The sequence below is a fragment of the Oncorhynchus mykiss genome, chromosome 1 (assembly GCF_013265735.2).
Source record: "Oncorhynchus mykiss isolate Arlee chromosome 1, USDA_OmykA_1.1, whole genome shotgun sequence".
In the NCBI taxonomy this organism is placed as follows: Eukaryota; Metazoa; Chordata; class Actinopteri; order Salmoniformes; family Salmonidae; genus Oncorhynchus; species Oncorhynchus mykiss.
The window spans coordinates 16,908,864-16,921,888 of NC_048565.1; the positions used below are offsets into that span (position 1 = coordinate 16,908,864).

The following is a 13,025-nucleotide window of genomic DNA, read 5'->3' on the forward strand; positions in this document are numbered from 1 at the left end:
ACTGGATGCCCACTTCCGCCCGGGCCAATTCCGGGCGCTGGCACAGAGCGCACCGGCCTGTGAATGCTCACTGGAGACACAGTGCGCATCACACGGTGCCTGATCGGTCACATGCACCCCACGGTAAGCACGGGAAGTTGGCTCAGGTCTTAACCCTGACTCCGCCAATCTCCTCGTGTGCCCCACCCCATTTTTTTTTGGAGCTGCCTCTCGGGCTTCCGTGACCGGGCCTTGTCCCCTACCATAATCTCCTCCCCGGTCCAGCTCGTCCTCCAAGTTGGCGCACGCTGCTTGGTCTTCAAACTCCCTGTCATAGATGAGCCAAGGCACAGCATGCATGTAATTCCACATCTTTTAATAAAGTGAAACTTTCACAAAAAAAACAGGTAAACAGAAACCGAACATGACGCAACCGTGGCGCACACAAACACTCACAGAAAATAAATAATTACCCACAACATAGGTGGGAAAAAGGCTGCCTAAGTATGATTCCCAATCAGAGACAACGATAGACAGCTGCCTCTGATTGGGAACCACTCGGCCAAAAACAAAGAAATAGAAAACATAGAATGCCCACCCAAATCACACCCTGACCTAACCAAATAGAGAAATAAACCGGTGACAATACTGATCTGATGAAGTTCATTGAACTAATGCCGTATCTGTCAAACAATACCAAAGAGCTACCAGTCAAAACACATTTCTTGATACCTTAGTAAAAGAAGGCAAATGTACAACTTCTGATAAATAAAAAGACTCAAGAAACAATACGTTATCAATGTAAAAGAGCAACATTTTGCATTTAAAAGTAACTATCTGAATTTTGTTTTTTAAAACATTTTTTATACAAAAAACGACAAACAAATGTTCAGATAATGAACGGGGGAAATATGCAAAAACAATGTGAATTTCTCTTTAAATAATGCTTTACAGAAAATGTTTCAGGCACATTCAGAACATATAAATCTAGCTAAACACCTTAAGCTAACACCATTAAATAATATACATAAATACAGAAAGTACTAGCATGACTTAAGTAGTACCAACAAGTGGATGCCTCAGACTTCAATGAAAAAGCTGGTAAGAAAAACAACTCTTCAAGATGATGAGTAACAACCAAAGTCAGAAATTCCCCTTAAAATAACTGAAAGGAAAAAGGAAAGACCCCAATAAATAATGTGGAACTTGTACAGTGAGTTGATGTAGAAAAGGAATTTTCCATACACTGTTTCTGAGATTACAGTGAAAGTATGGATAAAGAGCCAAAACCAGGAAACCATGAAAACAGATTAAAAAAGAGTAGCACTCTTAACGCAAGCAGGTGGCTCCCTTCTGTCAATTCCAGTAATTCCAGTTAAATTCCCCAGAACACGGATGTGGAGAAAGCTCAAGTTACACCTAAACACTAGACCTGGATCAGCTTTTACTCACCTCACCTCTATCCATAACCACTAAGATAAAAAAAAAAAAATACTGGGCCAGGTAAAGTGCTTGAGGCAACATCAACGAAGAACGTGAAAAAATGTCTGTGGAATGAGTCAACTGGAAGTGTCCGTTTCGTTGCCATTTCCTCATTTGCACGTTATTGGGGTATTTGTGGTTAACTGCATAATATCTCCTGTGTGTAAGGGGTAAAGGCAGTTGGCTTTCGCAGGTCACTTAGTGCACGTGCTGGCAGTGGATCTTCTCTTCGGCTCTGTCTAGCATGTCACTTAGTGCACGTGCTGGCAGTGGATCTTCTCTTCGGCTCTGTCTAGCATGTTCAGCATCTCTTGTATGATGGCTTGAAGGGCTCTACCCAGGTCCTCTCCACTATAAGGCTTTGCTATGGGAGGCACGTGGACGAACGCTGAGCGCCCGTGGCTCAGGTACAGAGAGGTGTAGTAGGTGAAGTCACAGAGGTATCTGTCAGGAAAGACAGGAATGAAGATAATGGTTCTAATAATAATAATACTTTGGTGGGTGCTTATATTTATCCTATGCATGTGTGAATTGAAAATGTGGTTTTTGCATATCCCAACTCTTCCTGAGACACCCTTTAAGCCAGCGGCATTCAAATTTGGGGTCCAGGGAACTCTTGCCGGGGTGGCTAAAACTTAAATAAAATAAAACGTATTTTTTGGTGAACAAAAAATCAAGAGTACAGATTATTGTAGTACAGATTATCCATGGCCTCCAACTGCTCTTAAATGCATGTAAAACTAAATACATGCGCTTCAACCGATAGCTGCCCACACCTGCCTGCCTGTCCAGCATCAGTAGTCTGGACAGTTCTGATTTAGAATATGTGGACAACTACAAATACCTAGGTGTTTGGTTAGAGTGTAAACTCTCCTTCCAGACTCACATTAAGCATCTCCAATCCAAAATTAAATCTAGAATCGGCTTCCTATTTTGCAACAAAGCATCCTTCACTCATGCTGCCAAACATACCATCGTAAAACTGACTATCCTACCGATCCTTGACTTTGGCGATGTCATTTGCAAAATAGTCTCCAACTATCTACTCAGCAAATTGGATACAGTCTATCACAGTGCCATCTGTTTTGTCACCACCCACCATTGCGACCTGGATGCTCTCGTTGGCTGGCCCTCACTACATATTTGTCGCCAAACCCACTGGCTCCAGGTCATCTATAAGTCTTTGCTAGGTAACGCCCTGCCTTATCTCAGCTCACTGGTCACCATAGCAACACCCGCCCGTAGCACGCGCTCCAGAAGGTATATTTCACTGGTCACCCCCAAAGCCAATTCCTCCTTCGGCCACCTTTCCTTCCAGTTCTCTGCTGACAATGACTGTAACGAACTGCAAAAATCACTGAAGCTGGAGACTCGTATCTCCCTCACTAGCTTTAAGCACCAGCTGTCAGAGCAGCTCACAGATCACTGCACCTGTACATAGCTCATCTGTAAATAGCCCATCCAACTACCTCATCCCCATACTGTTGTTTATTTGATTTTTTATTTTGTTCCTTTGCACCCCAGTATCTCTACTTGCACACTAATCTTCTGCGCATCTATCACTCCAGTGTTTAATTGCTATATTGTATTTATTTCACCACTTTGGCCTATTTATTGCCTTACCTCCCTTGTCCTACCTCATTTGCACACATTGTAAATATACTTTTTCTATTGTATTATTGACTGTATGTTTGTTTATTCCATGTGTAACTCCGTGTTGTTGTTTGTGTCGCACTGCTTTGCTTTATCTTGGCCAGGTTGTAAATGAGAACTTGTTCTCAACTAGCCTACCCGGTTAGATCAAGGTGAAAAAAATAAATAATAATTGTATGGGACAATATACAAATGTTTTTGAGAAAGATAATTAGACATTTTTTATTTTATTGACTAAATGTATTTATTGGTTTATTTTTAAGATTTTAAGGTTGTGTCATTCGATTTGGGATGGGGTCGCAAGAAATTCTTGAGGAAAAAATGGGGTTCCAGGAATTCTGGTGTAAAAAGTTTGAATACCACTGCTCTAAGCGGTGGTTCTACAGTAAGTGTTGGGAAAACGTAGACCTAAAATATTATTTGAACTACAGGTATGCATGCACATTGCTAACAAAATCAATGTCGCAAACACAAAGGCACACAACAAGAGGATGTTTACCTGCCAGCATCTTTTGAGACGGACACTGCTACACCTAGGCCAGAGGCTGTCACTCTCTTGCAGACCGATTCCATGTCAATAACAGAGTCAATGCAGTCAGGACCCCCCTCAATGCAACACTGAGAATGGGGACAGAAGCGGCTGTTGTCGAGACCCTTGTAGCCAAGGTTACGGCCACATTTCTCCAAGGTAACGGTGGTGGCCATACCCGAGACTCCAACATGGACCACTAACTGATTCCCCATGCAGAGAAGGACACAAAACAAACTAATTCAAAAATGGTGCATATAATTTTAATATTGAATATATTACCAGCAGGAAAGGAGACAGGATAGTCCATTTGTTGCTTTCTTACCTGGGGATGATACTGCTTCCATAATGACGGAACCAAACTCTGGACTGCCTGGTACTCGACAGGCACCTCATACACATGCAGGTCTACGTCCTTTCCCAAGCCCAGCTTTTTCAGTTCCTTATAACAAAGAAGACAGGTGATTCATATTCATAAAAGATCATAGAAATGTCTTCACATTATTTCGACACTCATTGCTTTTCAAATAAATAGACGTCATCTTTAATTTATCTATTCAGTCCATTTAAAAATGAACACAAACATAAATATGATTGGACGATATCATAAACATAAAAATTGGGAAAGGACAAATAGGAAAAGATGGAAATATCTGGAATCTGGAGGAGAGAATTTTAGCACTGACTAAGGTTTGTTTGACCACAGCCTGACCCTGCCACAAAGCAGCCCTTTGTTTGCTTTTAATGTACTTGATAAGGATATTAAAAGCAGTCTAGACACCCTGAAAACCATTGTCCCTATACAATATCCCTATACAGCCCCACACCACCACTTCAGCCTTATAATGCTTCTCTCACACTATATGGCTAACATATGGCTACAAATTTAGCCATATGTGAGATGTACTTGTCATCCCATGACAACAGATGTGTTCTATCAAATAGGCATGAACAAGATAGGCGGTTTTGAGTTATTGTCAGGAAAATAAATTAATCCTTAACGATAATAGTTAAAGAGACTGTTTTCAGGCAGAATAGATAATTAATCCATTAAATATAGCCTATGTAAAATATGCAATATATACATACCTGGACTGCTACCCAACTGGCATTAATGGTGTGCGCTCCAAATGGCTCAAACCCTAAAAAATATGGCAGCGTTTAAAAATTGTTTAAAAAAATTGCAGATTTTTGTGTGTAATGTGTTCAATGTCAGGTTGGCTTCTCTCAAGTTCAATTAACTTGAGATTGTTGCTTACTTATAGGTCTACATCTGTGTTATACACATTTATAAAAACATTTTATACAAACATTTGCCAGGTTTGATTGGCAATACATTTGCTTGAAGGGGAAAAAACAACTCTACTAAGAACCTATGCTAGAAGAGCCACTCAAAAAAAAGCTAAACCCCATAAAAAGCTAGCTTTATAATGCGTTTATACACTACACGACCAAAAGTTTGTGGACACCTGCTCGTCGAAAATCTCATTCCAAAAACAGTGGCATTATTATGAAGTTGGTCCCCCCTTTGCTGCTATAACAGTCTTGAATCTTCTAGGAAAGCTTTCCACTAGATGTTAGAACATTGCTGTGGGGACTTGCTTCCATTCAGCCACAAGAGCATTAGTGAGGTCACTGATGTTGGCCTGGCTCGCAGACGGCGTTCCAATTCATCCCAAAGGTGTTCGATGGGGTTGAGGTTAGGGCTCTGTGCAGGCCAATCAAGTTCTTCCATACTGATCTTAACAAACTATTTCTGTATGGACCTTGCTTTGTGCACGGGGGTATTGTCATGCTGAAAGAGGAAATGGCCTTCCCCAAACTGTTGCCACAAAGTTGGAAGCACAGAATCGTCGAGAATGTCATTGTATGCTACAGCATTAAGACTTCCCTTAGCTGGAACTAAGAGGCCTAGCCTGAACCATGAATCACAGCTCCAGACTTCCTCCTCCACCAAACTTTACAGTTGGCACTATGCATTGGAGCAGGTAGCATTCTCCTGGCATCCGCCAAACCCATATTCGTCCGTCGGACTGCCAGATGATAAAGCATGATTTATCACTCCAGAGAACGCGTTTCCACTGCTCTAGAGTTCAATTGCGGCGAGTTTTACACCACTCCAGCCGATGCTTTGCATTGTGTGTGGCTGCTGTGTGGCTGCTCGGCCATGGAAACCCATTTCATGAAGTTCCTGACGAACAGTTCTTGTGCTGACGTTGCTTCCAGAGGCAGTTTGGAACTCGGTAGTGAGAGTTGCAACCGAGGACAGACGATTTTTGCACGCTATGCACTTCAGCGGTCCCATTTTTTGAGCTTGAATGGACTACCACTTCGCGGCTGAGCCATTGTTGCTCCTCAATGTTTCCACTTCACAATAACAGCACTTACAGTTGACCGGGGCAGCTCTAGCATGGCAGAAATTTGACAAACTGACTTGTTGGAAAGGTGGCAAGCTATGTCGGTGCCACATTGAAATTCACTGAGCTCATCATTCTACAGCCAATGTTTGTCTGTGGAGATTGCATTGTGTGGCTGAAATAGCCGGATCAACTAATTTAAAGGGGAGTCCACATACTTTTGTATACACAGTATAGTGTATGCAGTGGTGTAAAGTACTGAAGTAAAAATACTTTAAAGTACCTCCTAAGTAGTTTTTTTGGGTATCTTTACTTTACTATTTATATTTTTAACAACTTTTACTTTACTACATTTCCCCCCAAATATTGTACTTTTTACTCCATACATTTTCCCTGACAAACAAAAGTACTTGTTACATTTTGAATGCTTAGCGGTACAGGAAAATGGTCAAATTCACACACTTATCAAGAGAACAATTGGTTATTCCTACTGCCTCTGCATATTTTGTAAATAATGTCCAAGTGTTGGAGTGTGCCCCTGGCTATCGGTAAATTAAAGACAAGAAAATGGTGCCGTCTGCTTCGCTTAATATAAGGAATTTCAAATGACTTATACTTTTACTTTTGATACTTAAGTATATTTTAGCAATTACATTTAATTGTGATACTTAGGTATATTTAAAACCAAATACTTTTAGACTTTTACTGGCTGACTTTCACTTTTACTTGAGTAACTTTCTATTAAGGTTTCTATACTTTGAATCAAGTATGACAATTGGGTACTTTTTCCACCACCTGAGTGTATGTGTGATTGTGGCTGCAGTAACGTTGAGACACCACTCGGAATCCCTATGGGATTAATGGGCTGGTCTGTTGTTCCCTTGGAGACCAAGGGATCTGTCTGACAGGGAGGTGAAAGGAGCAAGCGAGGGTCGGCAGCTGGCCAATTCTCTTTTGTGAAGCCCTCTGTTCCCAGGCAATCTACATATATTTTATCGGGCTATCCCGTCTTCAACTGGCCTTTGTGTCTGGGAGACAGAAGAAATACAGTATGCCTATAAAGCTTTACTAGTTTCATAGTTTCAAAATGTTGTTTTAAGACTGCAACAGTATGTAAAACATGTTTTTAGAAACTAGAATTTGATTTAGTAAAACACATGCAAAATGGGCCAAATAGCCTCAATACTGCATGTCTGGAGGTCTGAAATATTACAACTTTCATATTATTCTGCAACATACAGTTGGTCAGGGTATACATTGACACGTTCCTAACGTTAACGTTAAACAATAGTGCAATTATGTCTAGTATGTTCAGTTATTCATGGGCCTGTTTATTTTCGAATACAAGAAACACATTATTAATGTGTCGAGCTTGACTGAAAAGACCCAACTAGAAACTACGTACAGTCGAGCAAGTAGAGGAAAACCCACTAACCTGTTACAACAACATTCCGCTTACTATTGTCCATATTCTTCGTATCTGTAGAGAATGTTTTCGATTGTTATTCTACATTTAACAAGGAACGCAGCTTTCCTGTCTCCGATTTTGCTGTCCTTCCAAAGCAGTCATCTATTTCTCGAGCTGCTTTTCGCGTCTCGTTTTTCTCCCAAAGTCTGACGTATTGACTTATGGTACACTTGTGTCGACAACTTCCGTTAAACTTCCGCACGTTAAACATTAGCGTTAGTAAAGAATTAATGCCCAAAATATTCAGTTCAGTTGACCGGATAGTTTGTAATATAATCTGTTATAATGGTAAGTATATATTTTATAGAGTTACAGTAATATGACGACTGTTATTTGCTTGTGTGGGACCGTAGAATGGGTCGAGCACAAACGCGCGGCTGTTGTTTACCATGCAGCTAACGTTAGCTATGTGCTAATGTAACGTGGACGTAGTTAAATTGCTAATTAATTGTATTAACGCTAATAGCTAACACAAAATATAAAATAGCTACTATAAGAATAAACAGATTGGAATTTTGTATTTAAACACGGTTTGCATTTCAAGTCAAATGTGACCTATCGTGCTAGCTAACTGGTTATTATAAACCAGCTAACGTCAGTTGGTAAAAATGTGCATGGCTAACTTTACATGTGTTCTGAACATGTACTGGTATAATTAAGCAATAAGGCACGAGGGGGTGTGGTATATGTCCAATATACCACGACTAAGGGCTGGTCTTAACACGACGCATCGTGGAGTGCCTGGACATATACCTCAAACCCCCGAGGTGCCATATTGCTATTATAAACTGGTTACCATCTTAATTAGAGCAGTACAACTAAATGTTTTGTCATACACGTGGTATACGGTCTGATATAACATGGCTTTCAGCCAATCAGATCTCAGGGCTCAAACCACCCAGTTTATGACTTTTTAACTCTATATTTGAAATTCACAGCTACCTCTATCTTTGCTGAAGACTGCACAGAACCACCCTATGGTAAGGACGGATTAAATTAGTCAATTTTTGCCTAGTGGTATTTTACTCCGAATAGTTTTGAGTCATGTGAGTTCAAATGTCTCTGTTTGTTCATATCGATTTGGTCCTTAGTTTTTGTGGTGCAAACATAACCCACACAGCTTTGATTTCTAACCCCAATTCTTCTTCCCTATACTTCTCAGCTGGTGGAGTTGAAGAATGGAGAGACGTATAACGGACACTTGGTCAGTTGTGACAACTGGATGAATATAAATTTACGAGAAGTCATCTGCACCTCAAGGGTAAAGGGTTTGTCTGAGTACTTGTCGAGACTCAAGAGTTGTGACCACTGATCTGAAATATGTACATGGTTGCTTGCATTGGTGTAAAAATACTTTAAAGTACTACTTAAGTAGTTTTTTTTAGTATCTACACTTTACTTTTTATGTTTTTGACAACTTTTACTTCACTACATTCCTGAAGAAAATAATGTACTTTCTACTCCATTAATTTTCCCTGACACCCAAAAATACATGTTACATTTTGACAGGAAAATGGTCCAATTCACACACCTCGAGAACATCCCTGGTCATCCCTACTGCCTCTGATCTGGCGGATTCACTAAACACAAATTATTTATTTGTAAATTAATGTCAGAGTGTTGTAGTGTGCCCTTAGCTATCTGTAAATTAAAAAAATAGAAAATTGTGCTGTCAGGTTTGCATAATATAAGGAATTTGACATTTTAATACTTTTACTTTTGATACTTAAGTACATTTTAGCAATTCCATTTACTTTTGATACTTAAGTATATTTCAAACCAAATACTTTTAGACTTTTACTCAGTGGGTGTTTTATTGGGAGACTTTTACTTTAGTCATTTTCTTTTAAGGTAGCTTTACTTCTACTCAAGTATGACTTTTGAGCACCACTGGTTGCTTGTGAGTGACAACCACAAATGAATAGGCTAGATTGTTGCCTAAACATCAGACTGTTACCATGGTTACTCCATCGATTATCAGTCTGTCGGAAGTCGCCCTAAAAAATATGCAATAGTCTCTACAAGACAGAATGTTGAATAAAATTATATTTACACTTATTTTACTGGTTGAACATGCTGTTGGTCCTTTTGGCAGCAGGTGGAGACCAGATTTCTTTTTTTGCGGCGCCGGTATGTTCTGTCACTGTGTGTTTTCTATCTCTTTGATGCATTACACGCAAAGCACAATATGTAAACAATAGCCGAACGTAGTCGACCGAAGCACTTTTCCTCGCAACCGGCAGGAAGTGTTTGCCATTCGGTTAGGTATGGCTATATTGTGCAAATTGCATCAGTATTGGAAGTAAAAACCGTAAATACAGACCAGCAAACTGCAGATTGGGTTGATAACACTTCCTTGTGGATATTTTATATCAGATTACCTTTTGACATAGGAACAACAGGTAAAGTAAGTTGAAATTAAGTTTGTTCAACATTTTGACTTGTAATGGGACTGTTGCGCTACAATGGGAATGCTGCGCCTACATGTTAGACTTGAGTGTGTACGTATTTTACTCTCTGATTCTAAAAGAGGCTTGCTACATGGCCAAGTCTTACTTCCGAATCAACGATCAGAAAAATGACCATGTATAACCACCACAAGATGGCACTATTGACAGTTAAAAGATTCAGTTTGTAGGAGTTCTACTGAGACTAAGTTAATGCTGAAACTCTCCCCTTATCCCATTCGCTCCCATCGTTTAGGATGGAGATAAATTTTGGAGGATGCCTGAGTGTTACATCAGAGGAAGCACCATAAAGTACCTGCGTATCCCTGATGAGATCATTGACATGGTGAAGGAAGAGGTGGTGTCCAAGGGCCGTGGGCGAGGAGGCATGCAGCAGAACAAACAGCAGGGCAAGGGTCGAGGGGGAGGAGCAGGCAGAGGTAAGATGGAACCCCTCTCTGGAGTGGCAAATGGAGAAAATTTGTTTGGGGTGCTTGTAGGGTGAAGCAATTGGGGCCTATATGACAGTATCATTTTCTAAGTGTTTCCTTGTTGAAATGGTTTGTGTCATGCTGTATATGCATGCTCTATGTTTAGGTGTTTTTGGAGGCCGTGGTCGGGGCATGCCAGGAGTGGGAATGCCAGGAGTGGGCAGAGGCCAGCAGCAGGAGAAGAAGCCTGCTGGTGGCAAACCTCAGGGAGTCAAGAACCAGCACTGAGGAGAGGAACAGACAGGTCAAATGTAAGGAACGAGTGTAGTTTTCACAGAATGACAACTCTATCAGTCAGTGGAGGTCACCTTACACAATGGCTGTTGTAATGGCTATTACTGCTCCCTCACTGCCATTTCTTAGTCATTTGTGTTTGACCTCCACCAATTTGTGAAATCACAACGTGAGAACTATGAATATTCTGTGCAGTTCAGAAAGGGCAGGGTTTTGTAGACAGATTTTTGCCTTAAAGTTTTTGTTTAGTTTTCAATTTGGGCCACCGTCAGAAACATGTAATTATCGTCCACAAGAACTCAACAGTAACCGAAATTTGAGAAGTTCAATGTTATTGTTTTATTGTGCCCAGAGCAATCGACTACGTTGATTGTACCCAATTGTCTTCAGTGTAATATAAGCTATGTAAAGCACCCATTTTTGGCATCCATTTTATGCCCTTGGAATTTGAAGACTTAAGTTGATTGTGTTATGAGGAATAATACCTAGTTGGTTAAAGAAATGTCAAGAAGTCTGGCAGTTTATTTTCAGAGTCCCAATTGGGGGTTTCTAAATGTTTTACTTTTGTGGAGTTTATTTGCAAATTGCAACATGAGACAATAATGTTGTAATTTAGCCTATACAAAATAACATGAGAATAAATGTTTTGTTAAGTATACTGTACTTGAATGTATGAAAGAACAATAACTATTGGATTTGTTTTGAATGGGTCTACATACATAATGAAAAGGTATTTTGCTACGCTCATGCTAGCTTACCTCTAAAATGACAAAACACAATTTGCATGGCAGGTTTATGTTCTTGTATAACTAACCAGCTATAAAAATAAAAAGTCAACATAAACAATCAAGCATGCATATAACAAAGCTGGTGTAACCCTTTCTCTAGCCCCCTAAAGCACAACCGCAATCACACAGCTGCTGAATCAGCAATAATGCAGCCCTGATTAACATGACGCTATAATTCATGGAGTTAAATATCACGTGAGATGGTGACTGATTTATGATGCTGTTCTATGAGTTTTATTACTGTAGTCTTGCATGTCTTGTGGCTGTTTTGAAATGAATCAGAATGGAACATAATCGCTGTTAGTTTCAGTTAAAACATGAAGCTCTGGAAAAAAACATTCTCACTTTAATTTGCATGAAAAGCTAGCTTCAATTGAAAATGTAAAATGCATGGTAGTTATTTGACAATGGGTTGGTGGAAATTATGAGGAGATGGTTTCTCTACCTCTGAAATATTTGTATCAGGCAAAAAAAAGTGTTTTTCAATACCAAACTCCCTAAGCACTGGTTTAGTGTCCCATAAATGTTATGAGACCAATGTGCCACATCTCTTTCTTGAAGAATATGACCCTGGATATCAAAGTTATGTAGCACTTTAACAGAATTTTGTTCTCCAAGTTTGGCGCTCAGTCATAAAAAACGCTTGTTTGCCTTTTTCTGCCTGTGGTGAATGTATTTTGTTTTTAACAGCACTTTTAGGACGTGAAAGATTCCATTAACAGAAGTTTCAAGCCAATGGGCTTTCTTTTTCCGACTTTGCTGGCATTTCTTTTAGTTTGTAGAGACCTCGATAATGAGAGATACTTTAATGAATGTTGAAGTTACCCTATACCCAAATCCATGGCTATAGCATTACTCCTAAGTATTAGTTGTCCCTATAAGCCACAATTCCAAACCATTGTGGGCAACTACTATGAGAGAGAATAGGGTATTGATGTGTGTGTGAATGAGGGGGAGAGATGGTTAATGGTCTCCAGTTGAAGGTTTTCCTCTGCCAAGATATGCCACAGATAAAGACCCCTGAGATAAAGACAAATGGCTCTCTCCAAGATAAAGCCTTCAAGCTTGTGACTAATAAACATTTTCTGTCTTTCCATTTTAAAATTATAACCATAGAGTTAATGCCAATCCAATAACTACTAGCCTATTTCTTTGCTCATAGTTTAAAACGTTGTAGACTGTAAAATATTATAGATATAGATTATAGATATAGATTGCAATTATTTTGTCCCCATACTAATTAACTGGAACTAGTACAGTTAGCTAGTAGACAATGGACATCAGAAGGCCTGTGACTCATGATGATAATAACCCTGTATGAATGTAGGCGTACATTAGTGGTGCACAGGTCAGCTGTTCACCCGCACCCACCCACAATGGATGCTAACCCTTCTGCAACCACCCGACTATACACTGAGTGTACAGAACATTAGGAGGAACATCTTCCTAATATTGAGTTGCACCCCCTTTTGCCCTCAGAGCCTCAATTTGTCAGGGCATGGACTCTACAAGGTGTGGAAAGCATTTTACAGGGATGCTGGCCAATGTTGACTCCAATGCTTCTCACAGTTGTGTCCAGTTGGCTTGATGTCCTTTA

General features: G+C 40.0%; 2 protein-coding genes across 4 annotated transcripts; one reads left to right on the forward strand and one right to left on the reverse strand.

Annotated features, from left to right (window-relative positions):
- Window positions 1-338: 338 nt before the first annotated feature.
- Window positions 339-7,573, reverse strand: LOC110492528 (pyroglutamyl-peptidase 1). 2 transcript variants are annotated; one of them, XM_021566956.2, is made up of 5 exons: window positions 7,436-7,573; window positions 4,733-4,785; window positions 3,969-4,085; window positions 3,614-3,846; window positions 339-1,905 (listed from the first exon to the last, which is right to left on the reverse strand). In XM_021566956.2, the coding sequence occupies exons 1-5, from the start codon at window positions 7,467-7,469 to the stop codon at window positions 1,713-1,715; spliced, it is 630 nt and encodes a 209-aa protein (XP_021422631.1). In that variant the 5' UTR covers window positions 7,470-7,573; the 3' UTR covers window positions 339-1,712. The 2 variants fall into 2 exon arrangements, with proteins under 2 accessions (XP_021422631.1, XP_036810626.1); XM_036954731.1 differs by lacking the exon at window positions 4,733-4,785 and having other exon boundaries at window positions 7,436-7,570.
- A 45-nt stretch (window positions 7,574-7,618) lies between these two features.
- LOC110492606 (U6 snRNA-associated Sm-like protein LSm4) lies at window positions 7,619-12,082 on the forward strand. Of its 2 annotated transcripts, none has more exons than XM_021567067.2 (5): window positions 7,619-7,756; window positions 8,407-8,448; window positions 8,631-8,729; window positions 10,172-10,355; window positions 10,513-12,082. In XM_021567067.2, the coding sequence occupies exons 1-5, from the start codon at window positions 7,754-7,756 to the stop codon at window positions 10,632-10,634; spliced, it is 450 nt and encodes a 149-aa protein (XP_021422742.1). In that variant the 5' UTR covers window positions 7,619-7,753; the 3' UTR covers window positions 10,635-12,082. The 2 variants fall into 2 exon arrangements, with proteins under 2 accessions (XP_021422742.1, XP_036810700.1); XM_036954805.1 differs by having other exon boundaries at window positions 8,631-8,672.
- Window positions 12,083-13,025: the final 943 nt, after the last annotated feature.